General features: G+C 44.3%; 1 protein-coding gene across 1 annotated transcript in view; it reads right to left on the reverse strand.

Moving 5' to 3' along the window:
* Positions 1-21,328, reverse strand: part of JAG2 (jagged canonical Notch ligand 2) — a 72,083-nt gene extending 50,755 nt beyond the window's left edge. Inside the window, exons 1-2 of the mRNA XM_054828066.1 lie at positions 20,996-21,328; positions 20,389-20,712 (exon numbers count right to left, since the gene is read on the reverse strand). Of these exons, the coding sequence (XP_054684041.1) occupies positions 20,389-20,712; positions 20,996-21,328 (657 nt within the window). The remainder of the gene's footprint in view (positions 1-20,388; positions 20,713-20,995) is intronic.
* Positions 21,329-27,292: the final 5,964 nt, after the last annotated feature.

Consider the following 27,292-nt stretch of genomic DNA (forward strand, 5'->3'; position numbering starts at 1 on the left):
AGAAAAAAGTGTGGCTCCTGAATCCACGTTATCTTCTTATTCCTCAGTCACACAGTTAACGCAGAGTCTCATCACCGGTAAGTACTATTTCCTTTCAAACCTCAATCAAGGACAGGCAGCATTTTATTTGAACAATTAAACCACAAAACCAAGTTAAACAGTGGCATATCACTAGTCTTATTACTAATCTATTTTTGTAACCTCTGGAATAAGTCATCACTTATTTCTTGCAGCGAAGTCCATTAAGTCTCAATCAGTATGGTCAACTCTCAGATTTGCTTTCCTAAGAAACTTCTACACAAGTGAGGCAAGCACAGGTCTGGGGGCTTCCCCCTCCTTTTTTCTTTCCCCAGCACCTCTCCCCCTCCCCCAAACAGCCTGTTTGCCATGGAAAAAGCTGACTTGAAGGCAAGCATATTCCATTTCCTTCCCCAGGAGCTCTGCAGCTAGGCAAGTTCTTACAACTTCCTCATGAATAAGCCAGAAGCGCAAAGGGAGTAAGGAAGAAATGAAGCAAGATTCTAAGAAGGTCCAGGACTCCTCTTCAACACAAGTTTAAGGGCAGAACAATGGAACAAGCCTGCAGGTTCATCTTTTAGAAGCAGACATTATAAAGACATAATGGAGACCTTTACTGAAGGAAAAAATCCTTCCCCATTTCAGAGGAGGGGGGGGGAGAAAGGGACTGGTTTGTTTTTCAAAACTTGAAGGATATTTCAATCACACTCACATGCAAGAACCTGTCTGCTTACACAGAGGCCATTCCACCACACAAAATCATAAAGCCACCCGTCCTCTAAACCCTCATTTTTCTTTAGAGAAGTGAGCATTACTGGCATAGCAAGTCCTAAACAAAAGTCTTCCCTTTGGAAACCAGGGCCAAACAATCCTATTTTGTTAGGAGTGCTGTGGAAGGCCAGATTGGAGTACTGCAAACATCGGCAGCAGAAAGCAGTTGAACAAGTTGAAGCCTTCTATCTGAGAGCAATTATTGCAGTTCTACTACTCTTGGCCCAGTCACAAAAGCAGGATGATGTTTACAAACTTTGGAGCCCTACTGTTGTGTGAGAGGAACTCTTTATGAAGAGCCCCACCTGACAATCTCTAGGAAGTCTGCAAAACCAGGGAGGGACACGGGCATATTTTTTTGCCATGGTTAACAGCCAAGAGGCTGCTATCTCCGCCTACGTACGTTTGAACACTTCATTCCACTCCTCCCCCAAACTAAGCAAAGTCAAAACTGGAGGGGTGCGTATGTATGTACGCATGTGGGGGTTCGCAGAGGGAATCTAGATGTCTAGACTATTAAGACTCATTTCATTGCAAAAAGAGCACAAATAAAAACAACAGGTGAATAAGAGTCAGTCTTGGAGTTAATACATAAAATTTAACACCCAGGTAGAGACTCACCTCCAGTTAAAGAAAATTACCCAGCAACTAGGTGGAATCCTACCAACAAACAGCTGCATGCATCTAAAAGATAAAACAACTTCAAGGAGGAACTTGGGTATTACAACATCTATTTGGCAGTGCCCAGTGAGTGCTTTGTGAAACAGAAGCACAGTGTGCTTCTCGCCAAGATGATCAAACTGCTAGATCATGACATACCTTACCAGATGATGTATCTGTAGAAAAATCTTCAACAGTAGGTTTGAAGATACTCCGATTCCTGCTGCAATGGTTGAATGCAACAGGAGTTTCTCAATATGAGGGGGTCTTGATATATCATGGAACAGCAAACATTCTAGGATTATTTTAGAACTCAGCAGCTAAGTCACATATTAGCTTTAGCTAATGCCTGTAGAAACAATTTTCAGGTGGCTCACAAGAGGCCAAAATGCCCTGTCTCTGACTAGACCTCCTCAAGGGAGAACATTAATGCAGTCACCTCAGACCGCATACAGAGCAAAAAGAAAGCTCTCTGGAAATCCATCTACATATGAGAAGCTAACCCATCAGAAGAAAGACTCCACAAGCTTCTTTAACTTAGCACCCTAGACAGAAACTCAAAGCAAATCTCAGTCAATTCAGCCTTGTGACAAATGACAAGTCTTAGAGACAGAGTATTTGTTCCCAGTACCTCGGCACTGGCCCTGACCTTTGATAGCACACTGTCAGACAGCTGCTGCAGACAGAGCAGCAGCATCCTCCCGGCATAAATAGGAAGTATGCACCTCAGTAACAGTTTTCACAGTGCCAGAAGCAAGTCATTAGCTTCTTATTTAGAAGAGCTGCAGGAGATCTGACCAGGCAGTAGTCATGTCAGGACTTATCTGCAGAAAAGCTGATCTGCTACCTACTCTCAGCTCACAGGACACTAAAGGTTCTAGAAGAGCCCATCTCTATTTTAAAGCAGTGCCTTTCACCATTACACACATAGCAGCAATGCTAGTTCTGTGGAATAGAAGTAATTCCTGCCTCTGCTTTTTTTAAGCTATCTGCTATTCATCCCCACCCAACTCCATCCCCCCTCCCCGATTCCAGCATATACGCATCTCTGCCGTACTCAAGGAGTTTAAGTTCCAGCTCTGAAGTCCAAGCTGTCAACTGCCATCACTTAAATTTGAACAAACACCATGGGATTGGCTTCCAAAGCATTTGTGTTCCTTATACTTGCAGAACTAAACAAACAAAAAATGTATCAGTGAAAACTTAGCTACTCAGGTGCAAGGGCTCCTGCAATAACATGCCTTTGCTGAGATTTTCCAGCAAGAAACAGGAATCAATGCTTAATACCATTCCAAGCTACCACATCTATCAGTTTTGTTGAAACACTTCTGTTTTGCTGCAAATGTCTTCCGCTTATGCCACTTCTAGGCACCTCCTGTGTACAAGTGCCAACCAAAGTATTGGTTTATAGAACTAATCAATACATCACAAGTGACAGATTATGGTTTTTGCCAACTGGCTGAGCAAGCATAATTCTCATGAAAAAAAATTAATCTTAGCTGAATGATCAGTAACTACAATTTTATTCTAGTGACTAGAATAATGGCATTTTAGGTCTTTAAAACCAGTTCTTAGGCTAACATATACACAGTCTAATCCTACCAATGATTTCTTTCCACGGTATCTAAGAATTCTTTGTACCAATTGTCATAATAGGGGTACAGTATTTCAAATCTTGTCATTTAAACTTCCAGCTTTGTTGTATGTAAGCTAATTTTCAGAGAGCCTTATATAACCCTGAGTTAATTACACCTGTGACTTTGTTCTTCTGCACAAAATTTTACTGAAACAAGGTTTCAGAAAATATTTCTTATGATTTGTCAATTCCATAAACAGCTAATCCTCAATCCACCAAAGCCCTCGTTTCTACCCGAACAAGTTGCCTTCACAAGCTTAACACAAGTTCTTTGATCACATCACAGCAACAGATCTGCTTCCCACTCTCATCCATGTCTTGACTATTTAATATTCAGAGGCCAGTTGGAAAGTGCACCCTGGCTAGAAGGGGAGGCTAGAGAACAGGGGGAAAAACAGAGAAAGAGACATTCAGTGTTATGCCACTGTGTAGTTCTGTAGCTAAAGGTGGAGGGAAGCTGCGTGGTTCTTCTGTCCTCACTATCCCAAGAGATGATATGAATAGCATCCCCCAATAGGGGGATGTTACAAATCAAAAGTCTAGAGAGAAGGAACAAAGAACCAAATGATTTCCATGAGAGGAGTGAAAGAGTCAAAACTTCTCAGCCTGGAAGAGAGACAACTGGAGTATGTAATAGAAGTCTACAAAGCTACAAAAAGGCCCTGTGCATGGTTAGGAATAGATCGTCCATTTTCTTGTTCTTGACAAGAACTAAAAGGCATCAAATTAAGTTAACAGGAGCCATGGTCAGAAGAAAAGTAGTAAGAGAAGACAGTATTCCACGCAAAGCTTAGGCAACCTGTATAAAACCGTTTTGCCCTTGGCAAAATGTTAAAAGCTTTGTGGGTCCAAGGGCAGACTGGCACAAATACTTAGGAGAGACCAATTGCAACTAGTTCAGGAAGCTTCCAGGTTGAAAACAAGGCTTGGGAAAGTGAAAACAGATTTTCTCTATTCTTGCCCTTAGCCTTCCATGAACATTTACTTATATTCCTTGAGCTCTGGTTTCAGTACAAGTGCTGTTCTGAAGCAAGTATTCCACTTTTTCTGATGGCTGACATTAAAACAAGAAAACTACTAAAAAAATAATAGGAATTTACTCTGTAGAATCTTGCATGCCTGCCTGAGCTGTTAGTACCTATGCCAGGGTAATCAAAGTCATGATCAAGGAAAAAAAAGGGAAGCCAGGAGAAACAAAAAAGTCCTGAATTAGATTGATAATTATACCTCAGAACTCCTCTTTGAAATCCATAAGAAAAGTCGTAATTGAAAAAACCTAATCAAGAGTCTCCTTTCTGCAATACTGAAATGTCACATGAAATTGCAAAAAATCACCAAAGCATGTATTGCATTACATGCATAGCAAGCCACGTGCCTGCTGCAGTAGATGCAGCAAATGCTGATCAGAAATAAGACGAGCTGAGCTAGAGCTATTAACTGGGAGATCTTACTATTTGGAATAAAGGTTTAGAGGACTACAGGCTTCTGAAAACTTCCCCTGAGGAAAATGTAATCCAGACAGTCTTTTAAAAGTGATTAAGTTAGGTGACACAAAGCAGAACATGCTGTCATCCAAGGCAAGATAAGAGAAATGCACAAATACAGTAAGAATTTATAATTTATTAACTTGCTGAAGATTGACAAGTATCAAGTGAAATACTAAGCTTACTGATTTTATAGCAATTTTTCACACAAGTATTTGTCACCACATTTGTGATTAAAATCCTGGTTTAACTATAAGAAAACCAGCATTTGTCTTGGGGAAGACTAAACTGAGGTTTACACAGAAAGGTAACTGAAATACTTAGGCAGCTTTAGCTATTCTATTTACAGGAGTCAAAACCAAACCCTATTGGCATCTATGTAGCATAGTTGAAGGCTGGTGCTATTAGTTACTCTTACTCCACTAAGAAAGTGATTGTGTACTGTCTATTATGTTGCTGAGCCAAGTACCACAGTTCCAGACAGACATGTTCTTCTACACTAGCTGAAGCACAAGCAAGAAATACCTCCCCCGTTAAAAGCCAGACCTCTCAGTAACTCAGGAACCAGTCTCTCCGAGGAGGAATAAAACAGCTTTCAAAACACCACCTATATTCTCCAGGGGGAATTACGGGAAGAATAGAATAGGAAGGGTGAAGATTAGGTTAGTGTGACTGTTGCAAAAGCCATGAAGGCAAGAGCATCTGTGACAGTCTGGAAACATCAGCTAACAAGAAAGAAGAAGTATTAGTACTTCAAAACTGGAAGGGGAAAAAAAAAGTCACAGACCTATTGCAGAAGTTTCCCTAACTTGAATGAACCACCTCAAATGCAGCACTGCTATATTGTAAGGAATCCTTGTCATTACTCAAGATCCCAGATACAAACTACAGGAAGAAGATCCAGTCTCTCCAGAGCAAGCCAGATTGCCTAGATTTCTGACAGATGTTCCTCGATATTCTGCACGGACACCTAGAGTACTCTCCTGATAAAGGGAAACAGTAGATATATCCACTTCACCCTTTGGATCTGCCTCAGGAGCTGCTGATCTGAGCTCAAATTCTGAATCTGTGCTGTCTGAGCCTTGGACTGAACCTATAGAGATTGTCAGTAAAACTGCTTTTCTTCTATGTAAAGGAAGCCCACCACACACATTTCAATCTGCAACAAAAAGCATGGCAGAATTTGCCTGCATCTTGGAGGTCATCCTTAGATCTGCTGGACAGAGGTCTAGCATCCCACAAAAAACTTTAGACATGTAGAAAACAGGCCTCAAGGACACTTTCTGCCAACTGCTAGCTCTTCCACAGATGCCCAAGCACTGCAATGCTCTACTCATACATGACCACTGTGAAAGAACAACTGACACTACAAAGAAGGATGATACATAAAAGTAAATGAGGATACAAAGTAAAAGCAACGTGAAAAGAGAGTCTTAACAAATCATCCTGCTCATCACTTAGCTTTGTTTCAATAGCTGATCAGAGCTAATGATGAGTGCAGAACACGAAATCGTTAAGGGAATCAGCCAACCCCAGTGCTCAGAAGAAGCATTTCTCATCCTCTGCTAGTTAATTTACTTAACACATCTATACGCACTAAATCTTTACACAACTGATTAAAAGTTAACCAATCTTTAAATATCCTTTGATACAGGTGTTAATGTGCCTGTTTCAATGAGGTCTTCTGGAAAGCAAATTGGGGTATAAAATAGCATCAGCAAGCTTTCCTTTTATACCTTAGAAGAAATCAGATAGTAGAAAAGCCAGCCAATTACCAAAACAACACTATTTTAAATATAGCAGCTACCAAAACAATAGAATTTTGTATGCTATACTACAACCATACAAAAAGAAGAGACAACATCCTACGAGTTTACCTGAGGTTAGTCAAACAAGTGCCACAGTTTGTATTGTACCTGTTTCAGACTGGAGAGCCTAGTGCAGCCTCCCCAGATTTTGTTTCTCTTTTTGACAGTTCTAGAGCAGAAGCAGCAAGAAAAATGAAATTAACCCCATGTGCATCAACCCTGCAAGTGTGCTAGAACTTCAATAGCCTTCCCCTTTCCATCCTATTTAGGGACAACACAGGGTGTTGATTTTTAACTGAAATTAAGAATTGAGATGAACTCATAAATTATACGCAACAGAAAAGAATAGCAATTCCAGAAGATGTCCACTAAAATCAGATACTGGCAGAGAAACAAGTCAGAAAACTACCAGAAAACAGTTTTAGACAGAGGGTCACAGGATTAAGTTTCAATAGACATTTTGCCCGATCATTACATAAAAGGAAATAAACAAGCTATTCACATCTTAGATACTTTCACAACTTCACAACTATTAAGATACAGACCTCTCCACCACAGCTGAAGCTGGCACTAGCCGTTTGCAGAAATCCACTGAGTTAATTCAATAGCAAAGACCAGAAGAAAGTATTGATGAAATTAGAGAAGAGAAAAAAAACCTTTTAGAAAGAGACAAGTACAATACCATGCAGACAGCTGGGTACCATTTTAACATCATTTTATTAGATTTAAGCCAAAGCTTTCAGCTTTGCCGCCACCTTTGAACTGTTTCAGACAAACTTGATATTAACCAAGTATCCACGTCCTACTCCTTTCCTAAAGTTTTGGAAGAAGTCCAAGATAAATTAAGCCCGTTATATGTACACTTTCTTGTTGCATTAATGAAAATGTAGGTAGATTGTCTCTTTTGACCTGTATGTAACAACCATGAAGATCCATTAATGGTTAGTGCAAGACTTGTTTTATGCTAATATTTAGAATTCAAAGATGAACTAGTAATTAATACTGCTCTTCCCTTCCCCTCCGCACTCTATGTGGCATGGATATTAGTGTCCTCTGGGCACTTCAAGACATGCATCATTATAATTTCAACTTAAAGTCAAGAGGGAATTAAACTAACTATGTAATAACATACTTTAATTATTGTTCTAAACACAGAACACCTGCATGCACTCTTTTGTATTGGAAATATGCATACTAAGAAGGTAGGCAAATATAGGGAAAAAAGATATGCCCCCAAGTTCTATGTATGCAAATTTCCCAGGAAGAAAGCATAGTGTTTTAATCTTAACCCTTTTAAATAATGTTAGCTGTTGATAGCACTACAGTCTTTCCCTTTGCTTTTGAAAAAGGAAATGCCCACAAAACCAATTCAAACTAATGAGCCTAGATGTCTTGCCCTAGGAAGAAGAGAAGCCCATATTCAACTTCTGTTCCTAAGGGAGCACAGATATTAGGGCACTGTTTTTCTAAGTCCTCTTCAACACTCTCAAGTCCTACCCACTGAGTCAACTCTAGAGCTAGCTGGGCAGCAGTCACATTTGAAAGAGGACATGCGAGGCAAAGGCTTTGCTGGCCCACAGCAATGGCATCAGCTGACTGATCAAACATTCATATAGCTCCAAACAAGATGCATCATTTTTCTCCAACATCATTGGGTCTGAGCACAGGTATCATCACAGACTTTTCACTGTAAGGAACACAAATGTCTAGGTGTTATTGCTACATGAGTTGCACAACAGTTCAGTCAATTTGAACTTCACATTTGCACAAGAGACTTAGCAAATAGATTATAGATCTCCTCACAGCTAGTGACAGAAGTGTCATTAATCCAGGAAAAGGGGAAAATGCACTTAAGTTGTCCTTCATTTCAGCCTCGAACTAAACACCAGCTCAGTTTTGAATTTCTGCATGTGCTAAAGAGGCTGGCAGAGGAACAAATAGAAAGAAAACACCTTATTTTGACTTCATAGATAGCTGCTCCTCTTCCCTTACCACCTCCTCGGCTCTCTGAACCAGGACACTGCAGACACGACCAAAGCTATATCTATGTCTTGCTGTTCTCCATAAACTTACAGGACTAAGTTGAGCAGAAAACTAACAGTCACCACTGTAAGAGATGGTATAAGTTCTTTTATATAGATCCACACACGCAAGGAACTTGAACAAAGGATTAATCATGGATTCTGCACATAGACATGCACATTTAGTTAAATATACATAGTAGCACCAGAATTTATAAAGTTAGTTTTTTCACAACTAAACATGTTCCTGAAACAAATGCCTATATCATATTCCAGCAGCAGGACTGAATCTTCTGAACAGTACTTTGTTGCTACAGTAAATCTTTATCACGTTTGCAGCACCAACCACTACGTTGTATTTTATTATTATTAAAAATGAACTGCTTACAGCAGCAAATAGAGCATAGAACAGTATACGTATAGCCTACAATTCCAAAGTACCTATGTGAATATATGACAACCAAGATTTGATCAATCCCACCAAAAAAACACAGCATCAGAACTTTAATATCAAGTCACATCTTTCAGTTTAATGTATACTGCAGGGGATCTGATATAGCTTTATGTTATTGCAAATCAGACAAAACCCACAAATTGGCACGCCTTTGGGAGGAAAGCTTTGTAAGAAGTGTAGCAAAGCCCATGAAGCATCCTTTGAAAGCAGACACTTGCCCTGTAAAGTTACTGGAAGCAAGTGAATTAAGAGTGCTTTTCTCTTTTTTTTACCCCCATCTCCTCCCATTGACATGGATCCAGAAGCTATGATAGGGAGATTATCTCAGCAAATCTTCATTTCATTGTTGACCCCTAGTTACTTCTCTGGTGCATACCAATGTTACAGCTTTCCTCATAAGGATAAGTATCAATGTAAAACTGAAGCAACGTAAAGTAAGCTAACATTAAAAAACCTGGAGGTTAATTTTATGAGTCCAGCTTTGGACCTGCAACTCAAGAATGTGTACTAGTGAATACTTTTCAGTTTCTTTAGTACTTCATTTGCCACTGACTCTTCTGCTGTTCTGTCTTCTCCAGATTTCTTGGCAAGCTGAAGTTTCACAGACTACCATATCTTGAAAATCCATCCTAAGGGCTTGGGGACAAACAAATTATCACTGATATCAAGCTGCCACAAGTCAAGACTATCTTTCCCTGCCAGCTAAAGCTTATTTTGTTTACCTTACTTTGCAATGATCTGGGAGTAGATATGAACAGCTTGAGAAGATCTGTTGATATGAAACAGTTTGTTCTTCCATCTAAGCCCTGTGACAATTACATTCTAACAGTTCACAGTTTAAGTCTGGGACACGTAGTGTTTGGAAAAAAAGGGATTTTAATTCTGGAAATTAACCTCTAAAGATTTGCCACCAGGTAGGTTTGAGCAACCACTGTACCCATCACCTCTTACAGAGCAAGAGGAGATGGGAAGTGACTACAAGCCATATAACCCTGAAGTTATCACAGCTTAACAGCAAACATCAAAAAGCACTGCAGGAGCACTAAATATTTGACAACCAACATCTTAAATGTGTATGCAAGTCTAAACATTTCAGTTTCTCTAGTTCCTTCCCTTCCTTACTTTCTGATAGAAGATATCACTGGTCTGTGCAATTGAATCATGGGAGATAATATTTTGTTCTACAAAAGTCTCCATCAGTCAAATACAACACTAAAATATTTTTGGCCTATATATAAACATATGGTATAACAACAGTTTATAACCAACACAGGAGGTGCTATCAGCTCACTGTTGTGTACAAAAAACAGTCATTAGTGAGGGGCAGCAGATGGCTATACTTGCTCTTAATAGTCCAAGTAAACATGGCCTGACTTCTAGACTTTGCTGATTACATGCAGCCAGTTACAGCAAAAATTCCATGTTGTGATATAAGAAAAATCATGTTGTCGTAAAAAGATAGAAGCACACACACAAAAAATTTTCGTACATTGTATAAGAGAAAGGAACTGTCATTAAAAATCTATTAAGCAGCAGCACAGGTTACCAGACCAGTGCTATTAAAATTGTCCTCAACCAACAGAAAGAATAGTAAACGGTACAAAAATTGCATACCCTAAAAAACTTCTACTTGAATCTTGACTGGAGTAGATCAATAATTGAGCTAGTTACATATTTCTCAACTTACTGCTTAAAGCACATGTGAGTCAAGCATTCTAAGTATGAACAAGCTCCCTAATTGGAACTTAAGTTCTCCAGCTGGAATCCTGGACCTATAACATTAAAAGTGAAGATTGTGTTTCAAGGTAGACATTTCAACTTTACAATGTTATAAACAGAATTATACATATCCAGGGAAAAAAATAATGAAAGAATCTTGTCTTTTAGGTTGACTGCCAGCTCATAGAGTATTGCACTACAATTTGCGTGTACAGAACTTTGGAAAGAATAAGGAAATATAGCTCTACCCGAAACTAGCATTTTCTACCAATTGTAGGATACTGCATCAATATTAATATTGCCTATTCATTGAAAGTCCAGAAATGCAAAATTTATCCAGTTTGAACATTAGATATTTAAAGTTACTTAAGGTGGTACGTTCAGAGTACTAGAAAGCCTAGAAGAGACTAAAGACTTAGTGGAGTATCTGGAAGTAGAAGAGGCATTGCAAGAACAATTTAAGTGTAATTATAATCAAATAGTAACGTACCAAACAAAAAACACCAGCACACATCCTGCTGGGAACTAGAGAGATATATATATAAAATCAGGACTTTCAAGTTCGAAGCAGGATGTAAACAGATTGCAGTTTATGTACTAATACTCCAGTCTTATCTCAGATTTAAAAAAAACTTCAGAGAATGAGCACCTGTGCATCTGTCCAAGGGGCATATAATTGGTTACTCAAGGACTATTAGGCTGTTTCTTAGCAACCTCTGCAAGCTCTAATCAAGTAAGACTAAGATTGTCATTTAGCCTTGAAATGCCTTGCCCCTTCCATCTAACGTAGCATTCTAACTGCTATTGAGGAGCAAACAGTCCTTTCAACCACACATAAAATCCATGGTTACTATATGTTTCAGCTGAGAGTTCCTCTTAGTGCTTGCTATCAGAACATCTTCATGTCAAATATGCTTTTTACACTTTATTTAGTATCTGAAACAGCAATTAATAAGGTAAACCTTTAAACTTCCTCCTTTTTATACAAAATAAAGGCTAACTACAAGTCTAAGAAAATGACCTTGGAATAAAGCTAAATAAACAAGCATAAGCTATAGCTCAACTCTTAACAAGATTTTTATACCAGTAAAGCATTCTCTGAATATAGTTGCAAGAAAAATGCTTAACATAAAAGCAGCAGCAAAGACATTTCAGGGAAACAGCAAGGAGTTATCTCAGAGTTGGATGGTATTTAAATCTTTGGTGATGCTGAAATGCATCTACTATGTTACACACATCGGATTTCTAAAACCAAGTGTCTTCCAGCAAAACTCTGGCCATCAGACCAGAGAAAGAAAAGCCAAAGGAATCTGAGTAATTGAAAAATAAACTCATCTATTCAATCCTAGTCTAGCTTCATTGCTCATCTATAATATCAATGGATATATGATAGTCTCCACTTAAGACAGCAGTCTTAAAGATTAATTTTTATATTTTTTCCCTTATACAGTAAGCAAAGGCACCAAAAGTCCATGGTTAAATCAGGGATGGCCACTCCTCCCTGACTCAGGATGATCTACACAAGAGCCATCACACAGCTCTCTCCCTCCTGACAGGCCTCCAGGGGTGCAGGGGAAGGCAGCAGCTCTAAGAGGGTCCCACCACCCCATGGGAGGCAGAAGTTCAGCAGGTGCCCAGCATGATCCAGCACAGATGGCCTTAGCCATCCACACTGGTTCATTCCCCAGCCCTGGGGGAAGGGGAAAGCGGTCAAGCTACATGTCTACCTCCTGCTCACATGACAGCTGAACACACAGCAAGCTCAAAAGCCAAGTGGATATGGCAGACAGTACTGCCAGTGGTCATCTCTGGCCAAAGATCAATTTTAGACATCCACTAACCAGAAGCCAGAGCACCTTTCTAGCAAGAAGCCCATCAAAGGCATATCAGAGTGCTGAAGAGGAAGAAAATGGTGGAGTCACTGTCAAGAACAGTAGCAACTATCCTTTGGGTAAGCATCTGGCTGATCATTAAGGAGACAGAAGCAATACCAGCATACCCTTATTCCTCACTCCTTGAAGTAGCCTCTCCCCTTCCAAATTGCTCCTCCCAAACTTCTTCCAGATCAGAGGATTACTAGCAGCTAGAACTGAATACCACCAAGGGAAAGCAAATTGATGTGCTAGCAGGAAAGTGACCCTCCCTTTTTAGTCTCCTCAGTAGGCTGAGAAGCTCTGAACTAGAGCAAGCAACACAAATAGGACCCACACAGAGTTGACAAAACATTGGCCTTGTTTTCAGAAGAGGAGGGAGGGAAACTTTCAGGCACACAGTAATTTAAAGCTTCTGCAGATGACTAAGCATACAATGCAATCATAGCTGCTTTATGAACTTAATAGTTTCTAAAGCATGTTCATAGCATGTATTTAAGAGCCAACACTGGCACAAAGCAACACCTACAGGAAAAAAGTGAAGGAGTCAGACTACACGGAAGGGATCAGTGGAATTAATCTTACCTACACTCGATGGTGATGCTCAAAAGAGGGGCCAGACAGCCACCAGCCCATAAGGAAAACACAAACACAAGTCATTTTAAAAGTTAAAAAAATTAATCATTTACCTTGCACATGTCTCAAATACAATCCTTCTCATACAAGAAAAACTTTGTGGCAATTGATTAATGGCAAACAGCTTAAAATGCACTAAACCTTTTTTGGCATTTTTTACATCCAGAAACTGTAGTTTCACATCATTTATTGTTAGACAGAAACTTATTTTTCTGCAGCTTTTGTGCTGACAGTGAACTCTAACAGTAACTCAAAGTGAGCTGGGCTCGCACAAGGAATACAAGCAGTAGCATCAAACACAGAAGGTACCTTTTACAACACAAAGCTACTCAACGTCAACAGATTTCCTTGAACTTCACAGGATCACTCAGAAAGTCTACAATACTGTGGGAACACAGCCCAATTAGGTCAAACATCACAAGTCTGATATAAACACAACCAATTATGGTTTTACCCCAACCATGTTAAAGATAAACCTGATTGTTTAAGATTAAAGCTACAAGTAGTCATAGCAGACAGTTCATATGCACACTTTTTTTTTTTTTTTGAGAAAACAGTGTTTGAAACATCTTCAAACAGCCCAAAGACAGTGCTACAAAGCCTCCATCATGCTGTGGTGAATTGAACATTCTGTTTCTTCCTCGCCCTCTTCTCCAGCTCACATCCTCTAATGTAAGAGTAATCCTGACTACTTTAATACCTATTCCATCTACAGTCAAAGACTTAATGCCTGCACCAGCTGTGTGGCTAACAGTGTAGCATTTCACTGATAGGCTGGCTGGAGTACCTTCTGGAATAAAGATTAGAAAGTTGACAAGAGGTGTCTAAACATACCACTCAGTGTCTGGGAGGTAAAGTTATTGGTCTGCAAGTTTTGAGTTCGGCCTCAGTGTTTCTAATAAATAAGCAAGTGTTTATTTAAGGAAGCTTTCAAGAAGTATAAATAGAAGTGTTATTTACTATCTGACCATCTCTCTGACATTCAAAAGCCCCCCAGAACTTTAAGGTATAAAAGCTTAAAAAGTTAGCAGAATACTGTCCTCTGAGGCATATTTATTTCAAAGACATACGAAATTCTAGATTTAGTGACATCAACGTATGAAAGATTAAGAGTGCAAAGAACATTTCTGCTTAGAATTAGAAGACAGATTTTCTATAGTTACATGAAACTTAAGTCTTTAGACTTTCTATTCTGGGCAAGCTGCAAATAGTTGCTGGCACACACAGCATGCCAATAATAAATCCCTTTTTCAAAGAGTGGTTCTGAAGTGCTCACCATTAAGGCATTGATTCTTTTTTAGAGGTGACACCTGCAGCTGCTATTGAAATCAACTGGAGTTGTCACTACCCAGCATTGCTAAAGTCAGTCTCTAAAACATCACCTGATTATCTTCTTTTAGGAGAGTATAACAAAACCTGCAAGCTACTCTTTGCATTTGGGTAACTTGAAACTAAAGAAATATAATTTATATAATAAACCATTCCCCCAACCTTCCACTTCTGATCAAAAAAGTTTGAAAGGAAATACAGTACTAAGCAGGTGAAAGCGGACAATTCCCCAAGACTGAGGAAACATGAATCGATGTTTTCTGATCCACACTATGTCTGTCCATGAATTGCAACAGGCAGGGGAAGGCTTTATGAGCACAAGGACTGCGGGTGTTTTGTCAAAATAAGAAACAGTTTGGCATGCCAGTTACCACAGTAGTCCTAGAGTCTACTGACAAGCCAATCATGCAAAGTCAGCAAGCAAGCAGCAAGCTCAGAGGGGCACACAGGAAAAAAGTGGTCAAGTATTAAAAAGGAAGTTTTATGCTATCAACAGAGCCTTCCACCTGGGGAAAAAAGTTAGGCTGCTGGCAAACAAGATATTAAACATTTCTGTAGTTCATCAACATATAGCTATCAACTACATTATTTTTCCATGCTGACTTGCTCTGCTAACAAGGTGTGATGCATGTACATTATAACCCATCACTATACCAGCTGAATTTTACATTTTGACTTAAGGTCTTGCTCTTACTTCTTATTCCCTGCCCTCAGGTCTTGCTTGGGACTGTGTGTTTGCATGCACTTTTTAAACTGTGTTTCAATGAAGCAAAGAACAACAATTTAGAGGTAAAGCTTGCTGTATATCACTTGAGGATGCTTCATTTGTGAAATGTTGATCTTTTTAATGAGTAAAGTGTACATAGTGTTCCCTTGGATATAGCTGTGTACAAGCACCTTTTTCAGTGCTAAATGGCCTAGCTTTAACCTGCTTAATTTAAGCATATCTGTCACAATGGGTTGTCATTCAAGCTGACAGGATGCATGTTTACTCTATCAGGGAGCACAGAGTAATCTAATCCAGGATGTTTTCATTACAAAGCCTCAAGATCCTGATCAGAGAATAGTGATGGCTGTGTTAAGACAGAAGGTAGACCAACTGTAGATCTACCAGTCAAACAAAATAGACAAGAACATTTCCTATAGCCAGGCTATTAGTTCCCTACAGACACTGAGGTTCCCAGATAACACGTTTCACAGCTAGATGCCTTCCAGGGCCTAAACACTTTCATTTTTCAAATTAGAAGGATTGAGAGAGCTTGATGCAGAATCCTATACTGAAGTAGACAACGCCTCAAAGTGCCAAACAGAACACTGTACCCATTAAGTGATAAAAGCTGTAAGGTCAAGTATTCCTGCTCAGGTTTTGGCAGGGGAGGGGTTGCTTTCTAAGAAATTCAACATTTACCACCGCAGCCAAGTTATCCTCTCAACAGCTTTACATATTTGATGGTTCATGCTCCTGTGTATGTTTTAGATCAAGACTGAATCCTTCCAGGCATTTGGATGAGATTCACATGTGGACTGCACGTGGATGAAACTCACACAGAGCCTAAATATTAAATTTATGTGCTTTCACATACTTTTATCCACCTGAAATTTAACAGTACTTCAGAAGTTTAGAGAGGTGCTACAATCACATTCTAAATAGGAAAGACTTAAGATCAGTGCTTACAAGAATAATAAATTAGTTGCCCACATTCTAATGGGGAAGGAACTCTTTACCCTAGCAAGTTACGAGGGCTGCCTGAACCTCTACTGCCTCTTCTTCAGACAGATACGCAGAGTCCTAGCTAAGCACCAAGGAGAGAGAGAAGTGAAATTACTGGTTTCTGCTACTTATCTCCAAGGCCCTGAACTCTGAAGTTCACCTACAGAGTTCCAAGTATACTGTACTGATATGTATACTGCACTGACTGGCAGTCACACTAGAATCTCAAAAACAGAGGGGCTGAGGGAAGATAACGATGCATACTGTAATACATGATTTCAACATCCACAACTAGTCAGAACAGTTCCTCTATATGACTAATTAACTGAAGTAATGGATGCCATACCAATATTTATGGTGCAGGAAAAGCTGTGAATTCCCTGAGGGAAGGAACAGGGTGGAGGGAAAAACCACACACACACAACTCCATTTCATGCCATCTTGCAAAGGAGTATGAAAAATGGCTCCACATAACCCATCCAGCAGAACACCTATAATTTTAAAATATCATCCTCAGAAGCAGCCTTCAATTAACCCCAAATCTAAAATTCTGCCAGTAACCTAATTGTTATTGATAACTATTGCTGTGCAAAGTACTTCTGAAACTTCAGTGTCTGAACAAACAGCTTTGTGCTAGCAAAGTAAAATGCTCAAGACTAATGAACCTAAACTGTGTAAGTGATCAGAATTGATTCTTCAAAGCTACTTGAATTCTTCCATCTTTTTTGTTTTAAAGTTGCACATAAATTTTAATTGCATCATTTGTTTGTTAACAATCTCAAACGAGCATTAAGCTTCAAGTTTTACAGCAGGAGGCAAAGAAAAATGTGAGGTAGGTGGGTGAAGAAGACAGCTGTATTGTTCTAGCTGTTCCTCAGCCTCTCCCACTGCCAGATTTCTGTGGATGATGTATCCCAAGGTAGCAATTTTAAGAACTTTTTGGCAATATCCCAAGCTCCTCTTACAAATCAGAGATCAGATAAATGATATTTTAAAAAGACAGGAAATAGGAATAAACTGGATAACTGACACTGTATCAAACAGAAGTAGTCATGGAACGGTTACTGCATCTTTAAAATTTGATCATGTGTCTCTTCTCTAGAGTAAAATTTTACCAAGTAAAATTAAAAACAAAAATCAGTATAACAAAACCAAGGCAAAAAACTTCCCATCTTTCAAAATACCACTTGCCTTACAGCTACTGCTAGCTCAGGACACTGCAATATCAAACAGGCATCAAGGAAACCTCCCTCAAGCAATTTATACATTAATGTGTTAGTCTCCTTAAGCGAAGGAGTTATTCAGATGAGATTCAGTAAGAAGTCCACATATACCAATGCTGGCTTTCATTAGGGTTGGATTTCTCTGAGTCTTAAAAATCCAATCTAGAACTACTGAAGTAAGTCCTTCACTCGCAGCCAGCACCAAGACAAATTTGTTTCATAAGTGAAGGATACATTTTCTGATCCTCCTTAGTTTTGTCCCTTCCCAGCATATTCAATAAAGGAACACTAATTTCATTATTGTTGCATAGCAAAAAAAAATTCATATTGAAAGACTATGTCCATATTCTTGTTTCTTGTTTACAAACTTGAAAAGAGAGAGAACATTATTTGAGAATAATTTTGAAATTACCCCAGGGAGTTGAAACCTAATCCAGGAACTCAATCTACTTCAAAAAAACCCTTGCATTAAACCAGCATTACAATTAAGCTTCTCCTTGCAGAGTCTGCACAGCTCATGTACAGTTGTGACAAAGATGCCACATTCCCCATCAACAGACTGAACATCCAGAGTTCAAAAACGTAACTACAACATACAGGAGGGACTTCTTTCCGTAAGTGCATCCACGGACTGCAATACAGGGACTGTTTTTAAAAGTACAGCTACTCCACAGTTTATTTTTAGAAGCAAGGGTGGGCAGTGAGAGTACTCAGTAAACCTTCCAGAAAATCAGCCAGCCACCCACTAAACTGCAGTGGCACTGTTTAAATAAATTACAGGCTGCTTTGCAACAGCTGCAAAAAAATCGGTGGAAAGAAAGACCAAAGACTTTGAATCCTTTAAAATGCTGGAGGCAAGCATATGAGAAGCAGCAGCAGACAGGGCATTGTATGCTAGAGACACTGCAGTAATTTACCTGCAAGAGGTAGGTCAAACAAGCCTTTCTTAGGACTTGATGAGCATAGAACAACAATATCCGGCAGCTGCAAGGTAGGAATGTGCTTATTCCAACAGAGAAAAACCAAAGAAGGCTGGACTTAGGGACCTGCATTGTAAGGATTATCAAACTCTCCTCTTGTTTCAAGTAGCAATACTAGAAACTAGAAAAATAAAAGTGTGAATTAAGCTACCTTTACTTCCTCATGCAGATAAAATTTGAGGTGCTAATGTTACCAAAATCTCCTACTGAAGAGTTTATCATTTCAAGCCTGTATTAAATGGTCAATAAAGAGGAGAAAGAATCTTAATTTTGCCTTTGATCTTACAACTTAAGAACAGACTTCTAAATACCCTGGTTTTATGGTATTGACTATACCTGTTAATACCTTTCTACATTCAACAGGCCACAGGACCAAAGGCAATCAAAACACCCCAACCTGGCAAACAGAATGTAAGTACCTCTGAAGAGAAATTTATTCTACTTTTTTTTTTAAGCTAACTCCAGCAAAACCCCTACTTTCAAATAGCAGCCAGTTCTTAATTTGAGGTACATGAGCATCAGGTTGGAAGGCCCCTGGCAACATCAGAAAGTTAAAAGATTTATGTGGACTGGTTTCTTTTAGCACAAAATACAAGCAGTTTTGCCCCTGACCATTCCTTTCAGCAGTTTTCAAAGTAACAAAGATCCTGCGAGCTACGTATCTCAAGAGGTCAGTAAGGGCCATTTCATCTGTTAGTCACCATGTGCCAAACGCCATCCGCAGGTACCGGGGTTTCCGATACTCATCTCCCTCCTCAGCTAGGGCATTGCACCATCCCCATTCCTCAGCGCCTCGCAACTTGCCAGCTTCCACCCCGTGGCCCACTTGGAAGGACCGAGAGCAACAGCTGTGAAACTCCCTGCAGGATCCTACCTGCCTGCAGCCGGGCAGGAAGCCCGGCCTTTCCTCCCGCCCGCCACTCCCCAGCCCGCCCCAGCACAGGCCCCTCTCCGCACCCAGCGCCCCCGAAAAGCAGAAGGAAGTACCCCGTCCTTCAAGGACGGGGATGGGCGCTGGCCTGCAGCCCCTATGGACGTGCCCCCTCGGTCAGGAGGCGCAAGGGGAGCGGGGGCTGAGGTAATGGGTTGGGGGGGGATGGGTCACAGGCACCCCGCGATCCTGAGGGGAGAGAAGGGCAGAGAGGGACAGGGCAGCACCAGGGTCTCGCACGCACACGCCCACAGCCGAGGCACGACTCCGGTGTCTGATGGGATCAGAGCAGGGCTCCCGACTGGACCGCCTGGAGGGGAACAGCTCCAGCCTCGCTTCGCCCCTCGGGCGGCGGAGAGCGCCGCGCTCACCCCTGCGCAGGTGCGGTGCCTGGCCGCGCTTCGGACGCGGGAGGCCCCGCCGCCGCCCCCGCCCGAGCCCTCACGCCCACCGGCGGCGGCTCCCGCCCCTCCAGCCCCCGCGCCCAACGGTCGCCGCGCGCGCCGCCGCCGAGCGGCCCCGCCCGCGCCCCAGGAGGGGCGGCAGCTCGCGCCCTTCGCGAGCCGCGGCACGCGCCCCGCGGCGCGCCCCCACCTGCGCCGCGCGCCGCCCGGCGGCGCCCCCTGCCGGGGGCAGCCCCGCACTGCGCGGAGCGGCGGGGGCTCCGCGGCTCCGGGGTGCGGTGCTGCCGTCGGGCTTCGCTTTTCGGGGGCGGTTTTTCGCCTTCATTATATTTTTTAAAATTTTTTTTCGCGCACAAGCTGCCGCGAGCCGCACCCGCAGCTTGTGCGGAAGGCCGTCACGCGGTCAGTCCGCAGCCGCCGGCCATTCCCCAGCCGTTCCCCGGCGCCGACACCCCCGGGCCGTGCCCGCCAGCACCCCGACGCCGGCAGCCCCTTGCGAGGCAGTCGCGGCCCCCGCGCCCCTCCGTGGAGCGAGGGCTGCGCTCATCTCCCGCACCCCCCTCCGCCTGCCGTGCCCCGCAGCCCCGGGAGGCGGCCGGCCCCGCCCGGGCAGCGCACCCGGCGTTCTAACGGGGGAGCTGGCAGGCGCTGCAGAACCGGGAGGGGGGAACAAAAAAAGAAAAGGGGGGGGGGGGGGGGGGGACGATAACAACAGCACGATCATCAACCTACCGGCCACGCAAACTGAAAGGGAATAACAATCCTGCCCGTCTCGGGGGTTCTGCCTTGATGGGAGTATTTGTTGCTGTTCAAATAGAAAATATTTCCACCGAGAACGGGGGTAGATCCGAATCCGTAGTTGCAGGGTCCGACCGGAGTGATCTTGGCCTGATATTCCTTGAGGCAGACTTTCACGTAAGTGTCGCACTCGTCCCGGGTACAGCCCTGGTTCTGGGGGCTTTTCATGCCATCGCAGCATTCCCCATTGAACAACTCGCCGTTTACATTCCGCACCGAGTTAAGCTGCAGCTCGAAATAGCCTGTGGACCGGGACACCTAAAAATAAAAATCAAAGAGGAGACAGCCTCGTTACTACCGCGGCCGGGGGGCAGCGCAGGGAGCGCGGGGCTGCGGCGAGGCACCCCGCGGTTCCCCCCTCCAACTTTCGCCGGCTGCGGGCTTAACCCCGCCGCGGTGGCATACGCATATACATTAAAAAAAAATTAAATACGTAGATAAGATACGTGCAAGGTGGAAAGGGAGCGGAGAGAAGGGGTAAGGGAGACGCGCCGCCGCCGGCGCCCCGCGGCCGGGCACGGAGCCCCCCGCGCCCCCCTACCTGCACGCAGGAGGCGAGGAGCAGCGCCAGGCCGAGCGCGGCGGCGCGGGGGACCCGGCTCCGCCGGCCGGCGCCCCGCATGCCTGCTGCTCCGCGCGGCCGCCTCAGAGGAGCCCGCCGAGCCCACCGGCCACGGACCGGCGGCCGCTCGCGGCATGGGCGGCGGGGGAGCCGCCCGCAGCGCGCCGGGGGGCGCAGGGCATGGGCTGCCGGCGGGGCCGCCCGGAGCGCTCCGCCGCCGCTCCCCTCCCGCGGGCTCCGCTCGCCCTCTGTGCGCCTCGGCTCCGCGGACACCCAACAAGTAGGTGCCGGAGTGACAGCTTCATTACCCATTCGCCGCCGCTGCCGCCGCCTTCATATTAATGAGGGGGACGGCCCGGCCCCGCGGCCGGCGGGTGGGGCCAGCGCCGCTCCCGCCGCGGCTCTTAAAGGGCGGCGGGCGGCGGTGGCGGTCCCCGCCCTGCCCTACCCTACCCTGCCTTGCCTTGCGCTGCCTTGCCTTACCCTGCCCCGGCAGCAGCAGGGGGTCTGCTGGCTCTCCAGGTGGTGGGGGAGCACGAGTAGGGTGCGTGCACCTGCGCAGGCTGGGAGCACCCACAGCCGCAGAGGAGCACTTGGGATACATATGCCCGCACTCGCGTGTTAGTGGGTGGGGTGTGTGCATATGCTGCCATGGAGGAGCATGCAGGGTGCGTGCACCCACAGCGTTGGAGGAACAACCATGGGATATGTGCACCCATGGCTGTGGAGGAGTGCATAGGGTGGATGCACCTCTGGCCATGGAGGAGCACATGGGGTTCATCCACGCTTAGTGTAGCACTGCACAGGATGCGTGTACATATGAGGATGAAAGAGTGCTTGTGGTGCAAGCACACACTCAAGAAGTACCTGGGGTAGGAGCACCCCAGCAGTGTAGGAGCATGCATAGTTCATGCACCTGCAGTTGTAGAGGAGTGCACAGGGTGGGATCACCCACAGCTGTGGAGGAGTGCACAGGGTGGAACTGCCCACAGCTGTGGAGGAATACACATCATGTATGCACTTACAGTCCTGGAGGATTGCACTGGTTGAGAGTGCCCACAGCCATGTAGGAGCACACATGGTCCATGCAAATCTAGCTGTGGAGAACATGGAGTGGGATCATCCACAGTTGTGGAAGTGCCTGCATGGTGCATGCACCCACAGCTGTGGAGGAGTGTATGTGGTGGGTGCACCCGTGGCTGTAAAAAACACAGAAGGTGGGAACACCCACGGCCCCAGAGGATTGTGTGGGGTGCATGAACGCACAGCTGTGGAGGAGCACACATGGTGCATGCACCCATGGCTGTGGAGGAGCACATGGGATGTGTGCACCCGCACTCATATATAAGCACAAAGGGTGTGTGCACCCACAGCCATGTAGGAGTTCACACAGGATTGCTTATAGATTGGTCTCACTGACATGCGTGGTACACAGAGCAGATGGCCAAGTGGTGGGATCATGTCCTCCTCCAGTGGTGGCTCAAGCAACTATGAGAGTAACTGAGCAGAGATTTCTCCTTTAGTTTAAGCACCCTGTGATTTTGATCCCTGCTGACAACTATGAAAGCTATACATCCAGACAACTGCATGCTATGGATACGCTATCAAAGCCCAGATTTGAGTTTAGGACCTAAGTTTTCCTTCTGTTTTTCTCCCTCCCCCCTCTCCTCATTTTAACTCTTTAGCACTGATCATCCACCGGAGTGGACAATTGGAGAACAAACAGCTCAGAAATCAAAGGGCTGTCATGTTCCCCTGCGCAGAAAACCTTTCACAGAGCCTCCCCCTGCCTTTTGAGCGCCCCGGCTGCCTCCCATCCCTCCAGCAGCCAGCCGGCACGCTGCTCCTCTGCTATTCATGGCCAGCGTGCAGCTGCAGCTACTCTCCTAGGCTGACACAGCAGCAGCTGCTATATGTGTGCCAGCTGGCTAGCCGCTCTCCAAAATCCTCTTGTCCGCCCCACTCCCCTTGCCTTCCTGCTTCCCCACCTACAGACCTGCTTCTCCTTCCTCAGCCACGTCTCCCACTCGCCACAATCTGCTCCGGTTTCCTACCTCCCCACTGTCCTGAGCCTACCCCTCTGCTGTCCTGATTCACCTTACTTGCTCTCCAGGAAGCATCCCCTACTTTCCCTCTCATCCCTCCTGAGCTCAAACAAGAGCTCTCTGAAGTGGAGCAGTGAATATTGCTTTTAATTATTTTATGCGTCCTCTCTTTGAAAGTGTGCCTCCCAACATAACTTGCATTCAAGCATTTTTTTGGTTAAGATAACCTCTGGTATAACTACCTTTAGAAGGCGGCAAAGGGAAAGCAGGGGGGGCTGAGGGAGGGCCAGGACCTTGGTTTGAGGTGTTATTTTAAAGCCACTACATTTTGCTAATCAGAAACTTTGCTGGGCCCCTACCCTTGCCCAGCTGCACTGCTTGCTGGCTTCCTGAAAGACAGGCAAATGCTCTTCAGTTTTTAATTCTTCTGGTGGCTGAAGGGAAGGAGTTTCTTAGACTAGCTTTCTGCCTAACAATTATTTTGCAGTGGATGGCAGCCAAAATATTTTGCAAGACAGGTATTTTGTTTGCATGTATCGTCATAAACAAACATAAACCCTCATAATCTACATTCAGCATTATGCGGTCAATATGCCTGTGGAGGAAGACATATATTTTTATCACCAAGCTAAGCAAATGTAATACAGAAGAAAGATGATCCAGTAGTTACAGCATATGCTCAGTCTCTACCGAGCCAAGCTCGGTTACCTGCTGTATCACAGAATTTCTTTGTTACCTTGAGCGCGCTGCACGCTCTTTTTGTGCTTTGGTTTTGCCTTCGTAAATATTCTACAGTACTCGAAAACTCTGGTGCCATTAAAAAATGCTTTTTCTCGCTGTAACCTGACTTCACAGGAGCAGAGAGGGGAGGTGCAGCTATTTCCAGGCATTCTCTCTGCTCAGGGAAATCTTCATTTTATTCTTCTTGGTGCTGCAGCCCCATTTTCAGCCTGAACTCCTTAGTTCTCTCGCTGTGGTTATTATTACTTCTCAAGTGCCATGGACATTCACTCTTTTCTTTTGCAGGTACGCAAAATTGTTTCATTATAGTTATGCACAAGTAGTGACAGTTTTCAGGAAATAGGGAAAAAAATATTTCTTAACATATGAACTTTGAGGTTTTAAAAAAATCCAGTGGCCAGATCTGGAGGTGAATGCTGAGCAAGACTAAGAGGAGCCCCACCTTGCAGCTTGGACAACCCATGTTAGACCATCCCTGCGTGACCAACCCTGAAGGGGGACAGTCCAGCCTCCCGTGTAGTCCCTGCCTTACCACGGGGCCTGCCTCCCACTAGCGTTTTGGGGGAGATAAAGTTAGATAAGATGTAAAGCATCCCTTGGGGTGCCTTGGACACTTCCAACAGACCAGTGAACTCTTCTACATCCAGGAGTGCGGTGGCAGGATTTGCCCCCCTCTTGCTCCAGCATTTCACAGGCTCCGGACCCCTGCCGCAGGACAGCTCGCAGGATCAGGCTCTCCCTGCTCTGAGCAAGCATGCTGGAGGCGGCCGGCTCCATAACTCATTCCCAATCAGCTGTGCTCTCCATGGCCGCTCGAGGCCCTGCCTGCCAAGTGTGACGTGTCTCCTCTTACACCCACACCTGCAGCCCAGCCTGCTGTCACCCAACCCGCCGTCTTTCCCGGCCGTCCTGCATCTGCCTGCGCCCTGCACCAGCAGCCGTCCCTTCCTCAGTGGGCGAGGCCTGGACCTTTCCTTTCCCCCTGCGGGGTCCATCCTCCCCTCGCCTTCCCTGGAGAAGGGTCCCTGTGCCTTTGCATTGAGCCGCGGGGCCGTCTGTGCCGTCCCGTGCAGGCAGACACCTGCCCGCTGCTCAGGGGAAGTCGATACAGACTTCCCCATGCTGAGTACAAGTTTCAAGGAGCCTTTCTTTCACTCCCACTCCACCGAAACAAGGGCTATCAAGATCCAGATAAAAAACCCATAAATATCCTCCCATTGCTGCTCTCTCGCTTCCTCCAGTTGCTGCTCCTTCTCCTTTCTCTGGCAACCCCTGCTGACGGTAGCAACGGGGGCTGTGCAGGAGAAAGGAGTGGAAATAGGGCTGGGGAAACTCATGCTTGACTTTAACCGGGGTTTGAGCTTGCAGTCAGCAGTTACTCATCCTGCACAAGGGACACGACTGGAGAACATCGGTCCCTCTGGCAGGGGTGGGACGAGCTCACCGCCAGTCTCAGGCAGGGTGGAGCACCGGCATCCCGCACCTCCTCATTCCCAGCCCTCTAGGCCAGGATTTTTGCCTTTGTGCTCTGGCTGCACGCTTGTGCTAAGTTTATGCCTGTATGCAAATCCTTTGCAACTATGCTTATTAAATCATTTGCATAAACTATCCCTGGAGGATCATAGCAGCTAGGAAGGGGCAGGGTTTATCCACTTGCCTTAGAGACAGCAGAGGTATAGGGATGTCATTTGTCAGTATGCATGTGGATATGGATATGGACATATATCTCATTTACCCAGGCCAGAACGCATCCGCTTGGGAAAGTTAAAGGCAAGAAGATCATTTTGGATGTTGTCCATCTGAAACTTGGCAGGGTAGGAGGTCACCCTCCCTTTCTGGCCAGAAAGGCTACAGCTGCCTGTACTAAGAGCAAGGCTTTGCAGGATGGAACCAGCTGTAAAGAATTAATTTCTCTCCTTCCTCCTCCATGAGAAGCCTTGTGGGCTGGGGCTAATAGTATGAATGGAGAAGACTGCTCAGGAAGAGAGCTGGAGGGTAACCAGAGGAGAAATATTTTTCTTTCTCTCTTCTTTGTGGAACTTAGCTCAAGCTTTGCTGTGGATTTGGCAGGATAAAGACATGTCTTCTCCCTTGACTTTGACTGGAGAGTTCTGTTGGATTTCTATGGCTCGTGTAATGTCTTTAATGAGTGTATACATGCATATGCGTGCTCTTCATGGAAGCAAAGTAGACTTGAACTGCAAGGATGTTGTTTTTAAGTATCTTCCAGTATAAGACCTGGGAGTGGTTTCTCTTAGTTAGGATTGAGCTGCTAGTACAGCCCAAGAGAAGACCAAGGGGAGATGGCATAAGGTAGCGCTTATATCTATCTTCCTTCCTGACTGCTACTAGGAAAGTAAAGTTATGCTTGATGGAAGCTGTACCAGGAAAGGAGCTGAGACCTTGGCACCATCCTTTCCTATTTCAGTGGGTTCCCAGCTCTGGGCTGGTGCTGGTCTCTGTGGGCTCCAGAGCAGAAGGTGGTTTTGTAGCGTTTCAACTTTGCTGCCTGGTGTGCTTTCTGCTTTTGGGGCCTGGCTTCTGCCAGCAGAAGCATAAGCTGAGTCTGGCCTGAGAAGTCAGTTGGTCTCAGTTCATACAGCTTGGTATAAAGGCCAGCAATATTAAAAAAATGAAGGTTATCTACTGAAAACAGTCTTTGAGAATTCCTCTCAGCTGATCACCTTCCATGTTTCAATGCCCTGCCTAAAATGTTAACACTTGGGGTGAGGGTGGAGGTGTTAACTGGTCACTTGGGAAAAAAAATTAGAAAACCAGCTCAGCTGATCTGACTTCTAAGACTCAATCCACTCTCTTTGAAGGCTTTTCTTCTTTGTGAATTTTCAGAAGAGAATCTGTCTGAGTAAGCCTTTTCAAAACTGAGCCATGCTGTATCCACTATCCACAGCCGGCTGTTGCTCTTCAGGTACATTGCAGTCATCCTCAAAGAAACCTCTACCTGTGACTTTCCTGGTGCATGAATCACAGAAAATAAGGTCAAGAGGGATATTCAGAGATAATCTAGTTTCTCCCATTTCACAAGGAAGGACAAATGGTGCCTGCTTCTTGCATAACAGATGGGTATCCAACCTCTTCTTAAAAACATCCCCAGATAGAAATTTCATAGTTGTGATAATCTGTTCTAGTGGTTAACCATCAGAAAATGTGTGCTACTGTATTGCTGTACTTTGATACTACTTCTTGACCTATTTGCAACAGATGTAGAGCACAGCATATTCCCTTCCTCTCTGCTGCTACCTTTATGTATTTGAAGACTATGGTTGTGCCTCCCTCTGTCGTCTCTGCTTTACAATGGAAAAAAAAAAGTATTCTTCTGGTCTTATATGGTTGTAGACCGTATTTTCTAGTCCTTGATCATTCTTGTGGTCCTACTGTAGTCCCTCTGCCGTTGTTCCTCAATTTTCTTAAAATCCGGTGCACTGAACTGGACACAGAGTTCCAGTGAGATCTTAGCAGCACTAGATGAAGT

Source organism: Grus americana, chromosome 5 (genome assembly GCF_028858705.1).
Source record: "Grus americana isolate bGruAme1 chromosome 5, bGruAme1.mat, whole genome shotgun sequence".
NCBI classification, from domain to species: domain Eukaryota; kingdom Metazoa; phylum Chordata; class Aves; order Gruiformes; family Gruidae; genus Grus; species Grus americana.